Genomic DNA, 25,354 nt, shown 5'->3' with positions numbered 1-25,354 from the left:
AATACATCTTAAATATAAATCGAGTGTGTCTTCCTGAAATATAACCAGTGCAGATTGTGATCGAAAACACCCATTACTTTGTCTAAGAGCTTGTGGAACACTCACGCCCTTGCAGCAGTGGCGAAATCGGTCTGAAATCAATACCATCAGCGTCACATAACAATATGCTGCTTTCCCATGTTGCTATTTTAACTCCCTGACAGGGTGTGATTTTAGATGAAAGGTTAGGCAATCAAAGCTAACACCAACAGGCTTGCATGGGGCAACTTCAAAGAATTTGAGCTCCCCTTCCCAATATACACTGATAATAGGAGCTTCTGTTTTTTTATTTAATTTTTACAGAGCCTATAACACATGGCACAATAGACCTATTATTTTCCCACATCTGATCAAAAATAAATAAGAAATTATACTAATGTCTATGGTGGTTTTACATGCTTGTTAGTAAAATGTCCCATTCCCATTTCATAGAATGTTGAAAGTTTAAATTATTATTATTAAATAATTAAACTATTATTATTAGCACAGCTGCAGGAACCCTATTCTCATCCGTTTTTAGAAAGGGCTAAAAGTGTAAGTGTAAAAACCGTCAGGCCAAAATACAGCAAAACTGGCAGGTGGGTTCGAAACCTCGCCTGCTGCTACTTAGACGCATGAAATGGTCGGCTACACACTGACTGCAAGGTAATCCTGTAATAATTAAGTTTACGTTTTTTGCCAGTTTTTGCCATTATCTCTAAAACGGTTTGGCCTACGGAAAAAAATATTTAATAGTCTCTCAAGTCTTGCATGTTTGGACATCTACTGATCTAACATGCCTCTAACCCTCATTGTTTTGATTTCTCTCTTTTAAAATGCCTACTTCAATCACTTTTCACACAGCCTGGTCCAGAATACTTATTGGACCCCACTAATTGCCAATAATCAAATAACCACACTCCCCATGCCCTCAAACCTGAAGTAGGCCTACTGCTCCTTAAAGTGGCCTTAGGAGAAGTTTGGCAATGCAGGCAGTCAGAGTCCTATCAGATCGGTCAGTCAGTCCAATAGATATAGGCTACTAGACAAAATTATAAAATATTTTGTTACAATATGCTGCCATTTTGCATATCACAAAGATCTTATAACATTCTCGCTGCTGTGAGAACAGCTTTACACGTCCCGCGTTACACTAACCTATCGTTGAAATACATCGACTGTATTGCCTTCTAGTGCGGTGGTAACATAGGGGTGGTAATGATGGATTGCTTGACCAGCCTGTAGCAACTTGAAACGACTACAGTCGGCGTGAGGGATTGGTCCAATTCAGCAAGGTTCCGCCTGGCTGGGGAAGGTTCATAATGCATTAGGCGGAAGTTACCCGGCACTATTTACTAGTTGCACCGCCAAGGGATGACTCGAATCCGAGCGGTGGAACAATTCTGAGTAATTGGGCTACGTTTAAAATCCAGATCCATCCTGATGGATGCGGCTATTAATTCGCCTCTTGACAGGTACATTCTAGTTTGTTTTGCACCCACTTCACGCATGAAATAAATCATAAAGTCACGGTATTTAAGAATGAGCCGTTTCGCCTAGCTTTGTGTGAGCTCCGCTCTTGAAAACCGATCCGGGCGCATAAAATCTAGCTACGGACCGTTAATTAACTGTGGTTAATTTTAATCATTATGCTCGCAGACGTGTTCGTTCATCACCTTGATGTGTATTTTAGAAGAAATATCCTATGTGCTTTAGTAATTGAACAATGGGTACCATCTATGATGACAAGAGTAGTCAGAACTAGGCTAGCTAACCCGCCCCGCGGAACTGCGCTGCCGCCATTTTCTAGCTGAAAAGATTATAGTTATATAGCCCTGAGTGGTAACTATTCACTAAATGCGGAATGTGAAGTAAACCTCTGTGTAATAGTTAGTTTTGGTTGTGTTGAGACTGGAATCCGGCTCAGTCATTGAGTATCTACTGCTAGCTACTTCGGTTGCGTAATCATCTGAGGCGCGTCTGCCCATCTGGGTTAGCAGATTGCGCCTATGTTTACAAACACGTAAGGTTAGGTAGTCCATGTGATGATCAGTGACTCATTTAGAGTGTATAGGCTTTGGTGAATCGAAATGTATATATCTTTGTTTTGGCCACAGTGAATTAAGAATATGCTAATCTAGCACATTATGTATGGTAAATCGCTGTGATCAAACGCAATTACGGTATAACGTATAACGTTGTGAAATGTCTGTTTTTGTGTTAGCCTACCTTGGGCTGGGCTTATGGTTAATGTCGGCCAAGACCTGCAATCTACCCGTTTCCATTTTGTGTGGAGTTCCTTATTTATATCACACCCACTCTCTCCTAGCAGTTGTTTATCATGTGAACCTTGTTTATCAAATGAACGTTGCATGCAACATCAGCTGTGTAAATGTTCTTTTTAGACTGGCCTTACATTGATTTGTGAACGTTATTATAACAGTATAATCCCAATTAACCTTGGCATAATTGCAGTAATCACTAAGGGTTTATATTAAGGCCAGATATCACTTGTCCATCCCTAATATTGTTAATTGTCTATGTTAAAAATCAATTTTCAACTGTTTTTATCTAAATGCAATTTCCCTCCTTTTTCATCCACCCCATCCTCTACTCCCTGGACTTCCCCCGTTGTCTCGCTGCTGTGTGTGTGTTTCTGTGGCAGTGGCTCTCTGGGAGTGGGCCTGTCGCTCGTCGGCGGGATGGACCCCGGCATGATGACGGCCGGTGCCGGGAAGCGCATCCGTAAGCCCTCGCTGCTCTTTGAGGGCTTCGAGAGCCCCGCACTGCCCACCGCGCCCCCTCCGCCGCCCGCGCCGTCCGGCCCCACCATGCCCACGCAGCCGACCCAGCCCCCCGTCAGCGACCCCTCCCGGGGCGGCCGCATCACCAACCAGCTGCAGTTCCTTCACAAGGCCATGGTCAAGGCCCTGTGGCGCCACCACTTCGCCTGGCCCTTCCACCAGCCCGTGGACGCTGTGCGCCTCAACCTGCCGGTGAGTTTGTGTGACCTAGTGTAGCGGCTTTCTGTGGAGTTGTGTTGTGGCTCCATGTTTGGACAGCAAGTTCTGTGCTGCTACAGCGTGGTGTTAGGTCACTAATGCATGTCTGCAAAGTGATTACTGGGTCTCCTTCCACTTACTTACTTTCATTAAGGCTTATGTTATCCCTCGGCCACTGCATTCCTCAAGGGAGCGTCATCTGTCACTGCCACCCCTACACACCCGGTGATCCAGAGTATTTTCATTTGTTGTTCCCTGATGGTGGAACGACCTACCAGAGTGTGGCCCCTTTCTATCTTCAAGAAGCTCTTGAGGATCCAGCTCTTCGGAGAGTACTGTCCTAACAACCCCAAAGGCCTAACACACACTCATCATGCACTCTCTTCCTCTCTTCCCTCCTAACACACACTCATCATGCACTCCCTTCCTCCCTTCCCTCCTAACACACACTCATCATGCACTCCCTTCCTCCCTTCCCTCCTAACACACACTCATCATGCACTCCCTTCCTCCCTTCCCTCCTAACACACACTCATCATGCACTCCCTTCCTCCCTTCCCTCCTAACACACACTCATCATGCACTCCCTTCCTCTCTTCTCTCCCTCTGTTCCCTTCTTCTTCCTTCTCCTTCTACCACCACCTCGTTCGAGTAGTTTGACCTCTGGTAGTGGTATTTGTTGGACTACCTCTGATGGTATTAGTTATTGTAGTAGTATTTATTGTAACCTAAGGTCTTTGCAATGTAGCTTGAATGATAATCCTGATTTTGTAAGTTGCTTAGGATAAAAGCGTCTTGAATGATTGCCAAATTAATTAAGTGTAAATGTGGCATCTGTTTTTGTTGTGCGGTGTGTAGAGTCTATATGTGCGACTCTAAGAACTGCAGTGTGAACTGAAGTGTACTCTATCTCAGTGGCATTTGGTTTTGGATTTGTGCCTGTGAGCTATGTCTGCATACAGCATTATTAAAGTGCCCAGGGCCAATATTAGTTGAACTGTTGTAAGAGGTAGTTATTGTCTACATTTTGGTAGGTACTATGTGCATTGCTGGCAGTATCGCTGCAGCAAACTGCAGGTCCTCTGCTCCATTGATAGGTCCTCTGCACGCTAATGATTATTGTGTGTGTGTGTGGGGCTTGAGTGAGAGATCTTTATGGCTTTTGCTTGTCGTCTTGTTTGTTGAGTGTTGTGTGTTTGAGTGACAACTCAAAGTGGCTTCTTAGTCTGTAGATGCCAGTGACTTTAAATGGGCAGACCATGATGGTACATGCCAAGAGGGTGCAAGTGTGAGCACAAATAACGCTGTTGTGGTGTTCTTGGTCAGGACTACCACAAGATCATCAAGCAGCCCATGGATCTGGGGACCATCAGGAAACGTCTGGAGAACAACTACTATCGCAGTGCCAACGAGTGCATACAGGACTTCAACACTATGTTCACCAACTGTTACATCTACAATAAGGTAGGGGGCGGTGGTAGCATAGTGCTTAAGGAGCTATAGCTAGCATGCAGTAGCCTGAAAGTTGTGGGTTCAATTCCCGGCTTACGCCGTTGTGCCCTTGAGTAATGTCTGCTAAATGTAAAATGTAAAGGTAGGTGAGAAGTCTTTCATACACACATTCACACAGGAATTCATTACAATGCTGCTGCTATGTTTACAGTACAGCTTTGCATTGTGGAGTTCTTTGCCTCCGGCCTTGTCCAACAAATCAGTAACTGGACACCTCCGGTGGCAGTCATCCCTTACATACATTTCAATGAAGTTTGACAAGTTCTGGCACATTTGTGGAACGTGGTGTGGGGGGTTGATGTTTGAGAAGGTCTGGTCTGTGTTCCCCCAGCCCACTGATGACATAGTGCTGATGGCTCAGTCTTTGGAGAAGGCGTTCCTGCAGAAGGTGGCCCAGATGCCGGAGGAGGAGCTGGAGATCGCCCCGCCGGCCCCCCGCAGCAGGCCCACCAAGTCTGGGAGAGGCCGCAAGGGACAGCGGGGGATGCGCCATGGACATGGTAGGAGCCACCTGCCTCTGGGGTTCAGTAGTCCGGTTATGATGACGTTAGGTTTAGGTGATAATTTAATTAATACGAATTATATTTTTATTTCAATCACAGTAGGCTAGTATATGTTGACATTTCAGCCTTGAAAAATAGTGTTCCCTCAAATACAATCTGTGCCCCCTTAGTGTGACTGCCCCACGTTAGGCTTCTATTTTACTACTATTCCATATGGTCTTCTTTCGTTACATGCAGCGGCAGAAAACTGATACAGCCACGGTGCTTGTCACCTTGTCACACACACACACACACACACACACACACACACACACACCGTGCACATCATGAATTAGAACAATCCTGCAACATGGCCGAATGACAGTACAGCTCGTTGTTCCCCAAATTATCATCAACACCGCAGTGCAAATTAAGTTCACTACTTATGCACGCAAAATAACAATCTTATAACAATCAATAACAAATCAACAGGCAACGTTATCAACAGTTAGCAGCAGGCATATAAGAATCTTAGCTGGTAAGCTAATGTTAGAACACAGCTGGATTGTTGTGGTTAGCTGCTGTTTGTCAACTACTCGCATATTAACTGTGACAAATGCTGCAACCAACCTCCTCGGAAATCGCTAATGCACCCTCTTATCACTGTACTCTCCAGCCAATAGTCAGTTGGATAAACAAAGTTACCACAGAGAGTTGCAGCGAATGGCTGTTTAGCCTTAAGAGTCATGAAGTCAGCTGGAGAAGTTAACAAAGTTACCTGCTAGAGTTGCAGCACAGGGGAGTAAGAGAAAGGAATTAGGAACCAGGGACATGGCAATAATCCAGCAAAAGGTAATGAAGAGATTTATTTTTTTTAACCAAAGTAGCTCTCTCTATTGCACTTTAAAGAAGGCATATAGTCGCGCTAGTAAGCACTAGGGGAGCAGTAAGAGGTTAGGTGCCTTGCTCAAGGGCACTTCAGCCATACTGGTCGGGGTTCAAACCGGCAACCCTCCGGTTACAAGTCCGAAGAGCTAACCAGTAGGCCACGGCTGCCCCTGTCAGAGTGTAATCGCAGTCTTTGCGGTTAGAAAATCGCGTTTGATCATATCGCAATATTATCGCAAATGCAATTAATCGTACTAACCACTATGGACGTTTTGACAACCACTTTGATTATGGTACATTCCTATGGGATTCCTCTGATGTGTCACAACATGATCGTACCAATTTCACATTGGCGGCAGATTGGAGTGTTGTAAGAGTGGTCATATGAGGATACATCTGCACAAATCCACCAATTTGCCCTTTGTTTTATATTTGTTAACTTGTTCCTCTTTATGATGTAATGAACAAACATCTGCAAAATGTTGAAATCAGATAGAAGTGTGCATTTATTCTGCACTAATCGCTTGTGAATTCAGTCATCATCCTTGTCTTCATAGATTACCATGCCCTCTATCCATACGTGCCTGGCGGATTTGTTTTCTTTCAACTTTTAAGTCCAAATATTTGTGCATCCCAATGCAGTTTAAGCTGTAAACAAAATGGCAAGCAACAAGCCAGTAGTCTGAGCACACCTTGAGCTTTAGGCTGAACATCCCTCTTCTATTGTTTGGTAGTACACCCTTCTGATGTGTGTGTGTGTGTAGCGCACCCCTCTGATGTGTGTGTGTGTGTGTAGCGCACCCCTCTGATGTGTGTGTGTGTAGTGCACCCCTCTGGTATGTGTGTGTGTGTGTGTGTGTGTAGCGCACCCCTCTGATGTGTGTGTGTGTCTGTGTGTGTGTAGTGCACCCCTCTGGTATGTGTGTGTGTGTGTAGCGCACCCCTCTGATGTGTGTGTGTGTGTAGTGCACCCCTCTGATGTGTGTTTGTGTGTGTGTAGTACCTCCTCTGATGTGTGTGTCCTCTGTGGTCCTGTGCAGCTCCGGGGGGCGTGAGCACAGCTCACCAGGTGCCGGCGGTGTCCCAGTCGGCCTACTCCTCGTCCTCGTCCCCCGACACGCCCGACTCCCGCTACCCCACCCCCCCACAGACGCTGCTCGCCAAGAGCCTGCCGCCCCCCACCGTGCTCACCAGCCACGGCGTGCTGGGCCTGCCCCCCCACACCCAGCCCACCGCAAAGGTAACACACACACACACACACACACACACCTGCTGCCACACCCTGTTACAGTCACTCAGACTAATAGCCAGACTCTTTAGGGTTGTATCCACCACCCTGCCTATAAATGGTAGTGGCACTGAGCTGAGAAAAGGTCTAATGGTGGACTGTCCTGTACTATGCTGCAGGAAAGGTCTAATTACTCTTCTGTTGAAAATCACAATAGTGTCATTGCATTTAATCTGCAGTAACTGTGCAGTGACCTTAAGTATCATGTTTAAGTAGTGCGACCCTCTCCTTCAACTTAAATTACGTGTGTGTGTGTCTGTGTGTGTGTGTGTCTTGTGTGTGTGTGTGTCTGTGTGTGTGTGTGTGTGTCTGTGTGTGTGTGTCTGTTTCTATCGTCGTGCAGAAGAAGGGTGTGAAGCGCAAGGCTGACACGACCACCCCGAGCACCATGGCCTACCCCCCTCTTGCTCCGCCGCTCTCCCAGGCCCGTGTGGGCGGCATGGGCAAGGGCCACGGCCTCACCCCGGACGCGCCGCTCTCCCTGGTGCCCGTCTCGGTGGTGGAGATGCAGCCGGGCGGGGTGGCACCGACGGGGGCCAAGATGCTCGGCCGGCGCGGGGGCAGCGGGCGGCCCATCAAGCCTCCACGTAAGGACCTGCCGGACTCGGTGCGGCCACCTCCTGGCGGTGCGCGGCGCAGGGCCAAGCTGAGCCAGCAGCTCAAGTACTGCAACGGTATCCTGAAGGAGCTGCTCTCCAAGAAGCACGCTGCCTACGCCTGGCCCTTCTACAAGCCCGTGGACGTGTCCGCGCTCGGCCTGCACGACTACCATGACATCATCAAGTACCCCATGGACCTCAGCCTCGTGAAGGTAGTGCAGCGCATACAAAAGGCAGTCATGACTTCTGAACCTACCAGACATTGAAAAACATGCATTACTACTGAAATGCATACAAAAACATGCATTACTACTGAAATGCATAAAAAAACATGCATTACTACTGAAATGCATACAAAAACATGCATTACTACTGAAATGCATAAAAAAACATGCATTACTACTGAAATATGTATAAAAACATGCATGACTACTGAAACGTGTATAAAAACATGCATGACTACTGAAATGTGTATAAAAACATGCATGATCTCAACTGGAACATTAATCAGGTTCATCAAAAGACGTGGCGTAAAATATGATCAGTTTGCACAGTGGGGGGCATCTGTGTTTAGCAGGGCCGCTCCTCGTGTCGCCTCTCTGTCCTCTCCTGTCTGTTCGCTCCTCATGTCGCCTCTCTGTCCTCTCCTGTCTGTTCGCTCCTCCAGAGGAAGATGGACGAGCGGGAGTACCGAGACGCACAGCAGTTTGCCGTGGACATCAGGCTCATGTTCTCCAACTGTTACAAGTACAACCCTCCGGACCACGACGTGGTGGCCATGGCTCGCAAGCTGCAGGTCAGTACTCCGCATGGGCCTCACCGTCAGCTGCCTGCTAGACAGGAAAATATTAGATTAGATTAGATTAGAGATAGACGTTTGGTTGCACTACCCAGACTTATTGGAGTTACATTTGTCATCGTTACATTTTTGGTGGCACATGTGTTTATTTTTAGTGCCCTCATTTGGTTTAATGATAATTGAAGTGAAATGGCTAATTTCATTGTGTTGATGAGCAAGATGAACAAGATGCACCCTATTTATACGAGTTGTTGATACTAGATGGCGATCTCTTTTCCACGTGTTTCCACTCAGGATGTGTTTGAGTTCCGCTACGCCAAGATGCCGGACGAGGTCCTGGAGGAGGAAGATGAGGATCTGGCCGCCATGGCGGTGGGCCGCGGCAGCATGGGCATGCTGGGAAGGCACTCTTCCTCGTCTTCGTCCTCCTCCTCCTCATCCTCCTCGTCGTCGGAGAGCGAGCCGAGCAGCGACAGTGAGAGTGAGAGCAGCCCCAGCTCAGACAGCGAGGAGGAGAGGGCCCACCGCCTGGCCGAGCTACAGGACCAGGTCTGCACACAGGTATGGGAACACACGCACGCACACACACTCACACACACACTCACACACACACTCACACTCACACACACACTCTCACACACACACTCTCACACACACTCTCACTCTCACACACACTCTCACTCTCACACACACTCTCACTCTCACACACACTCTCACTCTCACACACACTCACACACTCTCACACACACACACTCTCACACACACACACACACACATACACACACACACACTCTCACACACATGCACTCTCACACACACACACTCTCACACACACACGCACACACACACACATACCAGTCGACAAAGAAAACACGATAAACCCACACTACCAGATAAGCAGGAGGCAGGTAGACTGGTTTTGGCATGCTAGTGGTAGCACATATTTTGCTAAACTAACTAATTGTTGACATAACTCAAACTCAGTTGAAAGATTACTTGCAATATGAGTGGTTCAAAGAAAGTGTCGGTAATGACTTCACACGGACTTTGATATGTTCACATTGACCTGAGGCTAGTCACAAATTCATAATTGGTAGCAAGTAGATGCTTATCATAATGGTACAAAACTGCTTTTGAATTACTTTGTAAATTAAAAAAGAGCTACGTTGTCAAAGAAAGTGAAGCTAATCTACTAGCCCATCTGATAACTGTTCATTTATTTTGTTGTTATGAGAGAGGCTTTAAGACTTGTAATATGCAATTAGGAATTAAAAAGATCTATGTTGTCAAACTGGTAGAAAGTGGAGCTAATCTACTAACTCATCTTATAACGTGTTAATTTATTTTGTTGTTATGAGAGGTTTCCAGACTTGTAATATGCAATTAGTAATGAAAAACTTCCGCATAACTTTCTTGAATCAGTCTTTACGTAATTGGCTGAAATGATATGTATGAAAGTAGTGGGAATTATCCTAAATATTAGATTTAGTTTTTCAATTATTTTGGGGAAATTGACCACTGTGATATATAATTGACTGCCGTGGGCGGCTAATGTTTGCTGTGTGTGACACTAATAAAAACAAGTTACACCATTAGTGTAATGAGAAGGTATTGATTTATTCTCTAATTAGCTATGTAAAGGCAGCCTAAGGCATAGCAAGCTTTTCATTATGACAAAATGAACTCTGTCTGGGCAGCCAGGCAAAGTCCTGATCACACAAATCAAGGTTTATGTTGAGTTGAACTTCTAACTTGTCTCAATATAGAGTAGATCTTTTAACACCGCCTGTTTCTTCTCATGTTTTAAAGAGGCTTTAGATTTGTATTCTGCCATGATTCCTTGGTGGTATATTTAATTACAGAGCCCACAGGCCAAGGTGAACACTTTAGTGATGTGTCTGTGTGTGTGTGTGTATGCGCACGCGCACATGTGCATGGCAAGGACACGAGAGAGTGTTTTTTCACAAGTGTGTGTGTGTGGTTAGAATACTGTTAGTGTGTGTGGTTACAATAGTGTGAATGTGGTTAGAAGTGTGCGTGTGTGTGGTTGAGTGGTCTAACAGCTGTCCCCCTCTCCTCTCCTCTCCTCTCCACACCTCTCCTCTCCACACCTCTCCTCTCCTCTCCTCCTCAGCTGCGCGCGGTGCATGAGCAGCTGGCTGCGCTCTCCCAAGGCCCCATCATCAAGCCCAAGAAGAAGCGCGAGAAGAAGAAGGACAAGAAGAAGAAGAAGAAGGCGGACAAGCGCAAGGCCGGCCGCAAGAACCAGGAGGAGGAGCGCGAGCGGGAGAGGGAGCGCGAGCGAGAGCGGGAGAGAGAGAGAGAGAGGGAGCGCGAGAGGGAGAGGGAGAGGGAGAGAGAGAGAGAGAGGGCCGAACGGGAGCGGCTGAAGGTGGTCAAGGCCACCAAGAGCAAGTCTAGCCGGGCCGCCTCCTCCACACAGGGCAAGAAGGGGGCGGCCAAGAAGAGCAACAAGACCAACAAGTGAGTCAACCAGCCTCGCCCTGCCCAATCCCCCCCCTCCCCTCTCTCTATCTATCTCTATCTCTCTCTCTATCTCTATCTTTGTTTGGTTATTTTTGGTTGATTTTCTTTCTTTTTTATGTCCCTCTCCCTTCTTTCCTGTCCCCTCTGTTATCTGGCGTGGTCATCCTGTCCCTCTGTCTTGTTATCTTCTCTCTTAATAGCCCTGTCCTTATGTCCCCCTCTTCTCCTGGGCTCGTGCCCTTATTTGGTTGTCTGATGCGGTGGCGTGCCCATTTAGTCTAAATGCTATCTGCTTAGCCTCTGCCTCGGTACTGATCTGCTAGACTGACCATCATTCCCACCACCAGCATCAGCTTTGCAGGACCTTAGGGCCTGTGTCTTCAAATCAAGTTTTTTGTGTTGATAGTTCCCCCTTAACTTAATTTTCAGAGCGCTTCGGTCAAGTGTTTATTGTTGCTAGGTTACGGTCGTCCAGAGAGAAGTGACATTGACGAGGCCAGCGCTGTTGTAAAAGCGCTCTGAGCACTGCAGAAAAAAAAAAAACGGTCAGCGCCGAGAGCTTTTTTCCCCGCCAAGGGCACTGAGCACTGTGAACGCTGAACTTCATAGGATTTGAGTAGAAAATAGCCACCATTGGCGCAAAAAACGGGATTGGTGGACACACAGGACCTTATTCTGTCTGCTCTGTACTTATTGCACTGCTTTTGTAGTCAGCAGAATAGTTGTGAATACTTGTTTGACCTTGAAATGTTTTATCATCTTTAATGTGAAATGATGTGCAGAATGTGGCCTGCTCTGGCCTGTACAATGGCCCAGGACAACACAAGACATGAATAAATGGAGCAGAGATGTTTATGAGAGTGATATTACATGAAGATGAATATTAATATGATAACCTGTGTATTACATCATGTAATTGAGTTGTAGTGTGTTCCAGCACATGCCATTATGTGGCATAAGCAGCGCTGTGTGTTAAACCTCCACCTCCTCCCCAACAGGCCTGCCAAGAAGAGCCAGGTTCCGGTGTACGCGCTGCCGCACTACGACTCGGAGGAGGAGGAGGAGACCAGCCCCATGTCGTACGACGAGAAGCGGCAGCTGAGCCTGGACATCAACAAGCTGCCGGGCGAGAAGCTGGGCCGCGTGGTGCACATCATCCAGGCGCGCGAGCCCTCGCTGCGAGACACCAACCCCGAGGAGATCGAGATCGACTTCGAGACGCTCAAGCCGTCCACGCTGCGCGAGCTCGAGCGCTACGTCATGACCTGCCTGCGCAAGAAGCCGCGCAAGCCCTACGGTCAGTCTCTCACACACACACACACACACACACACACACACACACACACACACACACACACACATACATACTAGGGGTGGGCGATATGGACAAAAAATAATATCTCTATTTTTTTGTGATTTTGATGATGAACGAAAATAAGTCGGTATCCTTTAAAAAAAATTTTTGTAAAAGTTACTTTACAGCTCATTATTTAGTGAATCGGGGAGCAGTAAGGGGTTAGGTGCCTTGCTCAAGGGCAATTCAGCCGTTCCTACTGGTCGGGTATTGAACCGGCAACCCTCCGGTTACAAGCCTGAAGCCCTAACCAGTAGGCCACGACTGCCCCCCCCCCCACACGCTCTCAGTCTCACTCTCATGCACACACACGCACGAGCGCTCTCTCGGTCTCACTCTGTCAGTCTCACTCTCATGCACACACACACACACACACACACACACACACACATATACAAACAGTTGAGAGACCGGAGATACCTCTTAGAATAACACTGTCTCGTACCTTTCATATACTTCTGAGGACTGTGTTCTGGAGGGAGGGAGCAGAAACGGTGTCAAATAGAAACCTATGAAAGTTCCAACCCAGTGCTCTCACCCGCGCGTCCTCACACGTGTGTTTTGTGTGTGTGTGTAGTGGTCAAGAAGGCAGGCGGTGGGAAGTCCAAAGAGGAGCTGGCGCTGGAGAAGAGACGAGAGCTGGAGAGGAGACTGCAGGACGTCAGCGGTCAGCTCAACTCCGCCAAGAAACCCCAGAAGCCCAAGGGTGAGTATCTCTCTCACACACACACACACACACACACACACACACACACACACACACACACACACAGAACTATACATCAAATTGAAACCACACACACTTACTCTCATTCAGACTGCCCTGTCTAGACGGCTAAAAGAGCTACAGTTCCTCTGTTACAACAGTTCCTCTGTTGTATCCACGCTAGGGGCTTTGCATCGCACACACACACACACACACACACACACACACTTCTGCCTAGACATCTCTTGCTCCCGTAGTTCCTGTGGCTGTGTGTGCCTGCGCAGGAGACAAATGGTGAATATTTAATGGTGGTTAAACGCCCGCTCTCCCTGAATCTCATCCTCACTGTGCATCTTAAACTTTGCTTTCCCTCCATGGAGCCCGCCTCAGTTAGGGTGCTCTCTCTCTCTCTCTCTCTCTCTCTCTCTCTCTCTCTCTCTCTCTCTCTCTGGTGTCCCATTTCTCTCCCCTTTTCCCATTCAGCCTTTCCATCCACCCCTCCATCCATCCATCCATTTCCTTTCTTTCTCTCTACTCTCTCTCTCGGGCACATCCAAAACAAACTGACTGCCTTTTGATAACAAATGTTTTGAGAAAATGATGGCGTAGTGTTTTGTGTATGCGTGTTTTGGACTGACCTCTGTCCCTCTCTCCTCCTCTCTGTCCCAGTGGAGAAGCCCAGCGCGGCGGAGCCCCACCCGGTGCCCTCCCGCCTCAGTGCCAGCAGCTCCAGCTCGGACTCTTCGTCCTCCTCGTCCTCTTCCTCCTCCTCCTCCGACACCAGCGACTCAGACTGAGCTGCCCCTCCCTACAGGAAAAGAGGCGGCGTGAATGTGTGAGGGAGAGAGCGAGAGTGGGGGAGACTGACAGAACTCAGGGAGCAGACCAGGCTTGTTGCTACCCCACAGGGGGGCAGTTAGAGACCGCTCCTTCCCAGCTTCTGCGGAGGAGGTGGAACAACCCCCTAACACCCCAGTACCCCCCTCTCCCCCAGCAGAGTATCGGGGCAGGGGGGGTTCCCTTACCCAGAGGCCCCCACTTGGCAGCCTGCCCTCCTGCTTTCTGTGTAAATAGCTGTACAGATTATAAGGAATATAATTTTCTTTCATAAAGAAGCATTTTAAGGAGCAGCCCATAGTGGGAGAAGAGAGGAGTGGAGAGAAGAGGAGAAGAGAGGAGGGAAGAGGAGAGGAGAGGAGGGAAGAGGAGAGGAGAGGAGAAAAGAGAGAGTGTGGTGGGGACATCTGGACACTTGTTTTTTTTCTGAGCTGTCAGTCAGCAGCTGGGAGACCCAAAAGATTTCCTTTTCTTTTTGTTGTTTTATTTGTTTTACTTTTGTTTTCCCCTGTTTTTTTTTCCCAGTGTTAATGCTTTCAAACCTTACCCCTGGAAAGATCCCTGTGCTGCAGGTTTCAAACACTTAAGAGCATCTCAGCTGGGCTCAAGCTTGTGATGTTGCATTGCTTTAGGTAGGACGGTCATCTGTCTGGGGACATAGGAAGCCCTTGCTGGAGTGGTTGCAATTGGTGGTCACTATGATAAAAGTCAGATGAACATGTCGGTGAGATGGTGAATTTCATTTCAGATGCACATGTTTGTTGTGGGTGGAGAGTTTCTTTTAGTTCACGATGGAGGTCATTTAAAGTCATAGCCTATGTCTTGTCGATCGATCACCTCCAACATTATGTGACACCTGAAAATCTAATGTCGTATGATTCTCCTGTCACAACCATTCTGAAATGAAAGTCCTCTGTGTGCTATCAGTGAAGTGTTTTAGCTTGTATATCTGTCCCCTTTGTACTGTGTGTGCATCACTTTGCTCCAGCTATTTGATGTGTATAATAGACAAAGCTATTCATTTTCCCCCCATTGTTTTTTGCTCTGTCCTGTCAATTTTTGTCCATACCTGTTGTTGTTTTAAAAAAAAAAAAAACAAGGATCTGCTATTAGTTTTGTTTTGGGTTATTTTTTCCATCGTTGTCTGGTTTTTGACTTGGCCTGTTATGGCAGAAGCTATTTTGTTGTTGTTGTTTTCATAAGACCACTCTCACACCTCACATCTCTCTCTGAACCACAGATATGTCACCTGTGTCTGGGGGTCGGTACTGTAAAAAAAAAAAAAAAAAAAAAAGAGGAAAAAAAGTTGGAGTTGGAGACTCTAGCGTCAGCTTGCCTGAACTAGAGAGGATGGTGCTAGTTTACGCTTGATTTTTATGCTTGACTTGGCGAACTGTATTATTTGTACTATGTTAACTCAGGACAAGACACATTCATTGCTAACGTAATAGCAAGGACACATGTATAGTAAAAAAAAAAAAAAGACTTCAGAACTGGTCTTCACACCATTCCTTGTATAACAGTTGTACTGTAGATCATGTTTCTATTTGTCTTCTAGTTTTGTTTTGTTTTTTTCCCTCCCTTTTTCAGTGTAAAAAAACAACAAAAAAATGTTAGACTATCTGACTCTCCATTGTTGAGTTTTTGGATATTGTACAACCTCGGTTAATATAGCTTCTGGCTGCATCAACAAACATCTCGTCTGTACATATTAAAAGAGATTTTGTTCTTTAAAAAAGCTTTTTTTCTTCTTTGCCATTGTCTGTTCAGAGGGTGTTTGGGCTTGAAAGTAATAAGGCAGATTTTCCTTCAAATGGAATTCATATTTAATAGAACTATGGGGCATAATTTGCCGCTTGATATTCTGCCCCCCCCCCCCCCCCCCAACTCATCTTCATTTTGTTTTTGCTCTTTCCTGTTTCGTTACCAAATGCTGCCTTCCATCAGTCTTTTTGCCACTGGATTAATACTGCCACAACAGCAGCCTTTTTAAAGGTGTGCCCTTATAGTCTTCATTATTTGAACAGTTATCAGTTGTACAAACTCTTCAGCCAACAGCGTGAGCACATCACCCACAGGAATTGGGTAGACAAATTTTGCAGAGTAATAAACAGTAATAAGCTCCGAGTTTGTGAGCTTATTGTCCCCTATGAGCAGAAACTATTGCTGATGATTAGCTATATTCAGGTGCCAAAGTAAATAATTATCTCCCTGGATTGGAAGCTCTGTTGGCCTGTCTGTATATTAGATACTTGTGTTCCTTTGGCCTCCTTAATGATCAAGAAACTAAACTCACAGTGCCATCATGTGGGTGTGAAATTGAATAGCTTTCAGTGACACCATTTGCATTTATGCTCAGCTTCGGTTTATCCACTTCCTGGTGCATCGGTGGCCGAGTGCCACAGGGGGGCGCTGACGGGTCAGAGGTACCTTGCCCAAGCATTTTGAGGTGCCTTGAGCAAAGTCCTTTTAGGCAAGTCCCTCCACTCGGCGGCCATATTGCAATGCTTTTTGGGCACTTATCGGGCGTCTATTTCGGCAGAAATGTGCCTGTGCAAGGCTTCATGACACCAACCTTGCTCCAGCGGCGAGATCACAACACAATGTATTCACATAAATCATCACATGATCATTCCTGGATGCAGGAGCCCGGTGCCCTTGGTGATGCAGCACACGGAGAGCAGAGTTCTGCAGTCCAATCCATCCCAAACTGCTGCCACAGATGAAACTCCTACTTCAGCCCAGCACTCTCCCACATCAGGCTACATGTGCTGTGCTAAATATAGATGCTTCATGGCATGTCACGCCGGGTGAAGACGAATTCGAGTCCTCTGGTACACATCTGTTCAACAGCCACCAAGGGGCAAATAAGGGACTGCTTTCAAAACTACAGTAACACTGCTACTTCACAGAAAGATAAACACACGGAGGTTTAGAATTAAAAACACTTTTTTTTAGAATTAAAAACACTTTTTATTAGGAATGACACTGAAATTGTTGTAAAATGGTCTGATTGGCCTTGTGAGTGAATGAAGATAACTATTACAATTTGTGGAGTGGTGTTATATATATAAATATACATCTTTTTAAAAATCATGAGAACCAACCAACTAAGCATATATACATTTTAGATGCCTTAAAGGCTTAGTGTCTAAATGCCTTTAGATGCCTTAAGGCTTAGTGAGTACTCAAAGCACTCTGACAATTCTTTTTTTAGTTTCTTTCTTCACTTTACTTGCATGGAGAGAACTGACCAAAATACCCACCCTGAAAACTGATGCTCGTCTCGTACTTATTCTATATAACTGGAGAAATTACTACAAACAGACTAATGACTGTGGCTCGTACCATTACAGGTCAAATGTCATTACAGGCATATGTATGATTTTTGTGTACTTTTGATTATTGCAAGTAAAGTATGAAGAGTGAAAAGAAAAGAAAAGAGTAACAAAACAATGAGAAATGAAAGACGTGTGTCTTAAATAATAATAACTGCAAGCTGTAATGAGAAAAAATGGACTTCCTCCACACCATAATCACAATGAAAACTGAATTAAATTAAATATCTATCTTTTCAAGTGCAATGCCTAGATGAGGTTGGCCAAAAGCCCACATTAACTAACTTTTTTGTCACCAAGATGTTTTAGCCTTCTTTGATTTGCTATCCCCAATCCTTTTCAGTCGATGTTCAGGCTAATATGGGCTCACTGAAGAACTTTTGACCACTGGCATCTGCAACTTAAAATTCGATAAGGCCTCTTGCACCTAGCCGCTGGTCTCCTCCGCAGCGTTGCGATGGATGGAGGTGTTCTGCTTCTTCACAAACTCGGCGTACAGACCCCCTCTCTGGACCAGCTGGTCGTGGGATCCCTCCTCCTGGACCTTACCGTCCTGGAGGAAGACGATGTGGTCGGCCCTCTCCACAGCGCTCAGCCGGTGGGCGATCAGAAGCACGGAGCACTGCAGCTCCTTTCTCATCTTAGCCAGAGCTTTGTGGACCTATAGGACACGCACAGAGTCTTAGGGGCAGTGGTAGTGTAGTGGTTAAGGAGCTGGGCTAGCATGCAGTAGTGTAGTGGTTAAGGAGCTGGGCTAGCATGCAGTAGTGTAGTGGTTAAGGAGCTGGGCTAGCATGCAGTAGTGTAGTGGTTAAGGAGCTGGGCTAGTGTAGCGGTTAAGGAGCTGGGCTAGCATGCAGTAGTGTAGTCAGAGAGGGTTAAAGCAGAGCGAGAGGCGCAAACGTTCGACAATTTCCGCGTTCGATTATTGCAAGGGGGAGGGGGGAAAATCCCCCTTTATGCAGACCAGAGTAAACCCTCGCTGCACTAATGTCAATGGAGACTTGTGGAAATTTACCAATAAATTGGTCATTATGTCTTTCTGGATTTGTTGAGGGTTTTTTGGAAATTTTTGTCATAATCTGTAAGTGTTTGGGATAATTTCAAGCCTAAAAGTGCAATTTTTTAGCGTTCGGATTTGTGATAAAATAACTTAATATCAGACCATGCTGCTGCCAGTTACTGTCTGGTTGTTAGCATGCTAGCTATCCTCTTAGCTAAGGTACAATTTTAAACGGAGAAGTGTAATTTCTTTGAAATGACAACTAGCTGAATAACATTACTTACATTAGTTAAAGTGAATAGTTTATACTCAAGTGAATTTGCAACAGTATATTAAGTTTAAGCAAAGTCCTTCAACTACTAGTCACTTGTTAGCGCATAGCTGTATTGCCATAGCTACTCCCATCCACTTGTATAGCATTTTAAGCTAGCGTTAGCTAGCTAGCTAGCTCGGTTCACATGACTAATTAAATTATTCATATAATGTCCTAAAGAATGATTCATTGGTATCATACATGATTATAGACAATAATACTGTGAACACAATTAGGTTTATCTGTTCTTATTGCTTATTAAGAGAGAAAGTTCATTTAGTGATGTAAGGTGACACTCCCACTTATGCAGACCGGAACTGTCCCGTTTTGCTCCCATAGTAACGAATTACGTTGCTCTATCTTGCTAGTAATCAAGGATCTTTGGTGTAGTGGTTAAGGAGCTGGGCTAGCATGCTGTAGTGTAGTGGCTAAGGAGCTGGGGTAGCATGCAATAGTGTAGCGGTTAAGGAGCCGGGCTAGCATGCAGTAGTGTAGTGGTTAAGGAGCTGGGCTAGCATGCAGTAGCCTGAGAAATTGTGGGTTCAATTCCCAGCTGCCACCATTGTGCCCTTGAGCAAGGCACATATCACTGAACTATTCTCTGGGGAGACTGGTCCTTAATAATAACTGACATATTTGAATTGCTTTAGACCAAATTAAGAGTGAGTAAGAGTGAGTGACCAGTGAATGATACAAGGACATACATTTGTTAACCCATACAATCTGATACAAACTAAAGCAACACAGGTCAACTAACTGTCAGATGACCAGTTAAGCTATTTAAAGGGAACCAAACGGAATATTCTGGATTTCCCCACTCACCCCTTCCTCGCTCCTTGTATCTAGTGAGCTGGTCGCATCGTCCAGCACAAGAATCTTTGGCTTGCGGACGAGAGCTCTGGCAATGGCTATGCGCTGCTTCTGACCACCAGAGACCATGTCGCCTTTGGAGCCAGCATCTTTGAAAAAAAACATAATACATTTCAACAGAAAACACTTTCAAGGACTAGCATCAGACCTCAGTACAAGGCAACTTGGGCAAATAACAAGGCAATAATACACTGTCAACTTCAAACTCTCATCCACTCCCTGAGACTGACCTGTGTTGTAGCCATTCTGCATCTTCATGATATCCTCATGAACATAGGCACTTTTGGCCGCCTGGATCATATCCTCGTCAGAGGCGTCCTCTATGCCATATTTTATGTTCTCCTTCAGACTGCGGGCAAACAGCTTGGGTTCCTGACTCACCACACTTATCTGGGGCAGACACAAAGACATTGATGCACTCAATTCAAAACACAATATGAATACGCTATCAAATCAAATAAAGTTAATGTAAACATTTAAAGGGAATGTTTTTACTCACTGTAAAACACATTACGACATAAACCTAGTTTTAGATTAAATTGAAACGAATGTTTAATATGTTTTAATAAATGTTCATGAGTTTACACTTAGTGAAAGTTAACTTTCAGAAACTGTATCAAACAGACTGATTGATACACTAAGCAGTGCTGAATGGGACTCTGGGGCACCTTTTGGTGTAAGTACTCGTCCTTGTAGGACTGCAGGGGCTCTCCGTCCAGCAGGATGCATCCCTGTTCGGGCTGGTAGAACCGCTCCAGCAGGTTCACACACGAGCTCTTCCCACCACCGGAGGGACCCACCACCGCCGTCATCTGACCCGGCTTCAGCTCCAGAGACAAGCCCTGCAGAGAGGAGAGCAGAATGACAGAAGGAGATGGGAAAGTGAACAGGAGGGGGTTAAAGTCAGAGGTAGAGGAAAAGAAGTGAGTGAGTTTTTTGTTTAACATTTACAAGAACTACGTCTACTCTCTCTCTCTCTCTCTCACACACACACACACACACACACTTACCTTCAGTATAGCTGGCCTCTTTGGATAAGAGAAGGTAACATTTTGGAACTGCACATGTCCATGAAGTTTTTGTGGTGCCAAAGTCCCGTCAGGCGGTATCTCAGGAGTCCGATCCACATATTGAAAAATCTTCTCTGAGGCACCTATGGCCTTCTTCACATGGGGGTAATAATTCATCAACACCTGCAGCACAAGGAATTCAAAACAACAACAAAAGCATTAAGCATCTGTTTACACTGATTTGGGATGCATAGGGTTTAAAGCTCTCTGAAACATATTTGATTTGTACATCCCGTCTGCAGAATTATCAGGAATTCATTGGACTGACCAGACTCAGGAAAAGGAGGAAGTAGTGGCAACACATTTCTTTTTCAAATCTTGACTGACAACAATCAAGGTTACCAAAGCGACCAAAGTCTTTTTGAGTTGGCATGCCGGCGCAAGCCTGTTTGGGCTTATCTGGCCAGTTTGTTAAGATGAGCAGTTTTAGATACCACAACAACCATGTCTGTCCACCGAACTCACAACCCCAGAGTCAGCAATGAGTGTGTGGGGTGTGATTCATTTGACTGTGTGGGGATGTTACCTCCCTGTGTGGGGTGTGATTCATTTGGCTCAGTTGGTATGTTACCTCCACTGCACTGCTGAACTGCAGCTCATACAACACAAAGGACACTAGGTCTCCACTGCTGACATCATCTCCGGTCACCAGGCGTCCTCCGTAGTACAAGATGCTGACCTTAAGAGCCAGACTGGACATCTAGATAAAGACAAAAATGCCATTTGTTTAGCCTTAACCTAATATGTATCTTCAGGACATAATACTCTCTAACCAAGCCCTATGATATCATATGAAAATGACATGTCATGCTATATTCATAATTGATATAAACATATTCATAGCCAGCATATTCAGCTAAAAATAGTAGCGAATGGAATGAGGAGTCATCTTACACTGTTGGTCCATGTGGACACTGCATAGGCTGCTGCTTCTTTCTTGTTGAGGGAGTAGGTCTCCTCCAGTCGCTTCTGGTAGCGTTCTGTCTCCCCGTCCTCGTTAGCGAAGCTCCGCACTGTCTTCATGGACGAGAAGGTCTCCATGGCAACTTCATTAGCCTTAGCCAGAGACGCTTGAACGTCCTTGGACAGTTTCTGGGGTGAGAGCAAAGACACACCATGTGAAGTCTCAACAAAGCAGTCCACTGCTGCTCTTTATTCATCTCTATGTCTAAATATCACAAACTCACTGAGCATATCAAGTGTCATATGGCCGTAAATGGCTAACTACACATACTAATAATACATATTACGCATGAGGGTGACTCAAGAGATGTTCTTGGGAAACAACACTATCTACATCCAAGGACATCTGCATTTAGACTTTTTTTGCCACTAAACACACAGGCATAACTCCACAGGCTCACCTGATAGAACTTTCCGGAGATCTCTGGGATGACCCAGATGATGGGCAGCCCCATGGCGGTGAAGAGCGACAGCTTCCAGGACAGGTTGAGCATGAAGCCGAACAGAAAGATCACCCTCCAGAAGTACCACATCAGCAGACTCAGCTTCTCACTCAGCGACTCGCTCATGGTGTTGGTGTCCGTCGTGATGCGCGACACGATTTCACCTGTGCTCAAGGAAGGGGAGCACAGGTTGAAGTGAAGCATGTGCATGGGAAGATCTGTTTCATGTCTAAGATTTGTCTGTGAACTGTGAGGGACAGATCTTTTGAATCTCCCAAAGACAAAGACAGCAGCTAGACTTCAGAAGACACTGACCAGAGTATCATTTATTAATCTTTACCATTAAATGAGCAATTAATAATACTCTACCAGTATTGTTCACTCAATGGCATCCTTATACTGAGAGGTGAATCGGCAAGAAAAGCAGACTTAAAGGAGCAATCTGGCAATTTTTTACATAGATCTCCATTTCTTGAGGTCACCAAGTACTGTCGGTACAACACTCTGGAGGTATGTTCATGAGCCCCCATGTTCATACCCCCAGAGTGTAGCCCTGTGGCTGCTTTAGCTGTTGGCTGCAGTAACTCGAGCTAGGTGAAACCGACCGTTTTCATACCGAGAGTATTCGTGACCTCGAGAAACGGGGATCTATGAGAAAAATCGCCAGATATCCCCTTTATATACCGTATGAACAATTATGTATGCTAAAACTATGGTAAAATAATTCTTCACAATTAATTACGCGATCAGATTTAAAGAAACTGTTGGTTGCTTAAGACTACTCCATGAGAACAACTGTGTTCCATAATAGTATGCCGTGGGTAACACCCACCTGTAGTTGACTTGTCAAAGAAGGCGATTTCCTGTTTCAGCACAGACTGGAAGACCAGACCCTGGATAAATGTGTGTATTTTGCTCATGGTGACGTTGTATATGAGGTCACACACAAACTCACACAACGCACTGCAAACAGAAGGAAAGGGAATATGATACAGACGTTTGAGTCTACACTTTATCATGCGTGTTAGCCCTATTACCATCTGTTCAAAGTTTGCATCGTTAAAATGAGTTTTAACTCATTTGTTAGGGTTTGTTAGGGTTCTGCCAACACTAGCAGGTAGCCCTAAGCAGTCTCTCACCTCATGATGGTAATCACAGACATGACTGTGATGGCATGAGAGAAGGCCTCAGGCTCATCCTCATTCATGATCCAATCCGTCATTTTCCCTGTGTAGTGAGGAATAGCCATCTCGCCTGATATCAAACATAATATCACAATTAAGAATGAGTACAGAGTACTGGCAGATCTGTCCATTCAATATGAATCCTTAACACCCTGGTGTGAACATTATGATTACAGCATTACGGTATATTATGTAACCTTCCCACTAGCGTTCCCACTTTCACTTTCATTATAAAATAGTTCTCTACTCCTCAGAAAAAAGTTCCTGGTCAGAAATTAAGTGCATTAAAACTCAAAAGGCGAGTGAGTAGAACATTAGGCAATATGAAATTACCAGCTTGATGGGATGGGATGAAACACAGTTGAGACAAGACATTTTCTTATTTTCAGATTCTACATTCCTGTGAATGATTTACTGAGCAGTACATGTAATAATCATTCAGGCCTACCCAGTGAGGAGACAATCACTAAGGTCATGACAGCAGTAAAACGCAGGGCATGCGGCCTCATGTATCCCAGCAGTCTTTGCAGGGAGGCCCCATTCTTTTTGGTAGGTTTTTGCGTCTCCTTCGACAGAATGTTTGGCATATAGCGTATCCAGAACAGCAAGGACACAGCAATCACCACATAACTCTGCAGTAACTGTAATTTTTCGACAGAACCACAGGGTTAGTTCAAATGACACTTTGCAAGTGTCATGTTATTACATTTCACTACATGTCATGTAGACTACTGTATTGTCATGATACTCCTAACAGGTCTAACAAACTCAGCAGTGATCAGATAACAACTGATAAGCATAATTTAAAGCTATTCAGTATTGCACATCATTGTATACATGTGTATCAAAGTGTATATTGTAGATTGTAGTGCATATTTATACCGCTTCCCAAGAATGCCATCCCCACAGCCTCTCCACGGCCGACCTTCCGATGGTCCAGAGAAAGGTGATGTAAGCTGGAGACAAGAAGCTGAAAACACAGACGGTCTGGATCCCTTCAAAGCTCTTCATCCAGGGCAAGGTGCCAGGGTAGGTGTAGGTGAGGAAAAGGAGGGCAAAGGCTCGGAGCAGTCCCCCAGCCCAAAGAACCACAAAGGGATGTGGGATGAGGAGGGGGGAAAGCTGGGCCTGGCGAACACCTAGCACCACACACACATCCACTAGCAAAAACAGTAGTGGCGAGAGGTACGACATTTTCTGCATCCCTACAAGGCACAGGCTAAGGCTGTGCAGTAACTCTGTAAAAAGAAACAACAGGAACAGCTATAAGTCGTTGGCCATAGTGGAAAGGGTTCGAAAAGCAAAATAGATTACATTTATGTGGCGTCTGCATTCAAATCTACTTGTGTCAAGCGGATGTAGAAGACGCAACACTTTCACTTTCAGTTAAAATATCAACTAAAATGTATTGTTTTAAACATCGTCAGGATGTCACTAGACCCAAAACTATAGTCCTACTGGGGCACAGTCCAATCTAATGATAATAACAATAATCTGCTGCCAAAGAGGCAAATTTAAAAACCTAATTTATTTACTGAGGCACAGCAGTTCAATACTGGGAAACGTGCCCCAGTAAGAAGGTTCTGATGCCCCTCTCGCTATTTTATCCGTGGACATGGCATACCTGTATCTTTATTTTACAGTGTAGGTTAGATTTAATACACAGAATCCCAACGTCAATTCGATGCAACTTACATTGAAAAGAGGAAGTGAATTGACTGTCCTGTCCTTCGCCTCTCTGCACCTCTGCAACTTGTAGTAGGCTAGGCTACGGCAAAATTAGAGAATATCATCGTCTTTCCACCGACTACAAGGATGACACGACCCTACAGCAAACTTCTGGCTGAGTACATCTCGATTAGGCTATTAGAAATATCGCACGGTCTGTCTTTTGTTGTGGGACTTTCCATAAGGCAAGAAACCGAAAGTAAAAGCTGACAAAGACGTTAGACTTTGGCACGCCCCCATTACGTTATGCTGCATGGGGGCTAAACTATCCAGGGCAAATGTAATGCATTGATGCAAATGATCTCGATGTTTTACTTTGTAGATAAATTAAAACGCAAATGCGTTACTTCCGACACAGTGAAATAGTTTTTTGGAGTTAACCACGTCACGTGTTGCCTTTTAACCAATCAAATTACTGCAATGCTTCCAACCCACTGCAACGTGAGCCGAGCTGTTCTGACCATAGACTG

General features: G+C 45.4%; 2 protein-coding genes across 2 annotated transcripts; one reads left to right on the top strand and one right to left on the bottom strand.

Moving 5' to 3' along the window:
- The first annotated feature begins 1,359 nt into the window (after window positions 1–1,359).
- LOC121720722 (bromodomain-containing protein 2-like) lies at window positions 1,360–15,710 on the top strand. The gene is made up of 12 exons (XM_042107107.1): window positions 1,360–1,493; window positions 2,684–3,014; window positions 4,347–4,484; window positions 4,864–5,032; window positions 6,943–7,142; window positions 7,534–8,001; window positions 8,457–8,585; window positions 8,883–9,149; window positions 10,723–11,072; window positions 12,074–12,372; window positions 13,007–13,135; window positions 13,805–15,710. The coding sequence occupies exons 1-12, from the start codon at window positions 1,462–1,464 to the stop codon at window positions 13,930–13,932; spliced, it is 2,640 nt and encodes an 879-aa protein (XP_041963041.1). The 5' UTR covers window positions 1,360–1,461; the 3' UTR covers window positions 13,933–15,710.
- A 1,210-nt stretch (window positions 15,711–16,920) lies between these two features.
- tap1 (transporter 1, ATP-binding cassette, sub-family B (MDR/TAP)) lies at window positions 16,921–25,138 on the bottom strand. The gene is made up of 14 exons (XM_042107558.1): window positions 25,128–25,138; window positions 24,852–24,890; window positions 24,039–24,394; window positions 23,605–23,797; window positions 23,112–23,226; window positions 22,805–22,935; window positions 21,931–22,136; window positions 21,461–21,658; window positions 21,138–21,266; window positions 20,507–20,689; window positions 20,165–20,338; window positions 19,727–19,886; window positions 19,449–19,585; window positions 16,921–17,971 (listed from the first exon to the last, which is right to left on the bottom strand). Exons 3-14 carry the CDS (start codon window positions 24,357–24,359, stop codon window positions 17,738–17,740), a joined length of 2,181 nt encoding a protein of 726 aa, XP_041963492.1. The 5' UTR covers window positions 24,360–24,394; window positions 24,852–24,890; window positions 25,128–25,138; the 3' UTR covers window positions 16,921–17,737.
- Window positions 25,139–25,354: the final 216 nt, after the last annotated feature.

The sequence above is a fragment of the Alosa sapidissima genome, chromosome 10 (assembly GCF_018492685.1).
Source record: "Alosa sapidissima isolate fAloSap1 chromosome 10, fAloSap1.pri, whole genome shotgun sequence".
In the NCBI taxonomy this organism is placed as follows: domain Eukaryota; kingdom Metazoa; phylum Chordata; class Actinopteri; order Clupeiformes; family Clupeidae; genus Alosa; species Alosa sapidissima.
The sequence above is the reverse complement of the archived record's forward strand: the minus strand, read 5'-3'. Positions and strand labels throughout refer to the sequence as shown.

Coding starts and splice junctions, on each gene's coding strand:
- LOC121720722 (XM_042107107.1), top strand. CDS start 1,462: ATGGATGCGGCTATTAATTCGCCTCTTGACAG. Junction 1,494..2,683: donor ATTAATTCGCCTCTTGACAG/GTACATTCTAGT, acceptor TTTCTGTGGCAG/TGGCTCTCTGGGAGTGGGCC. Junction 9,150..10,722: donor AGGACCAGGTCTGCACACAG/GTATGGGAACAC, acceptor TCTCCTCCTCAG/CTGCGCGCGGTGCATGAGCA.
- tap1 (XM_042107558.1), bottom strand. CDS start 24,359: ATGCAGAAAATGTCGTACCTCTCGCCACTACTGTTTTTGCTAGTGGAT. Junction 23,227..23,604: donor AGTGATTGTCTCCTCACTGG/GTAGGCCTGAAT, acceptor GTTTGATATCAG/GCGAGATGGCTATTCCTCAC. Junction 19,887..20,164: donor ACGAGTACTTACACCAAAAG/GTGCCCCAGAGT, acceptor TGTCTGCCCCAG/ATAAGTGTGGTGAGTCAGGA.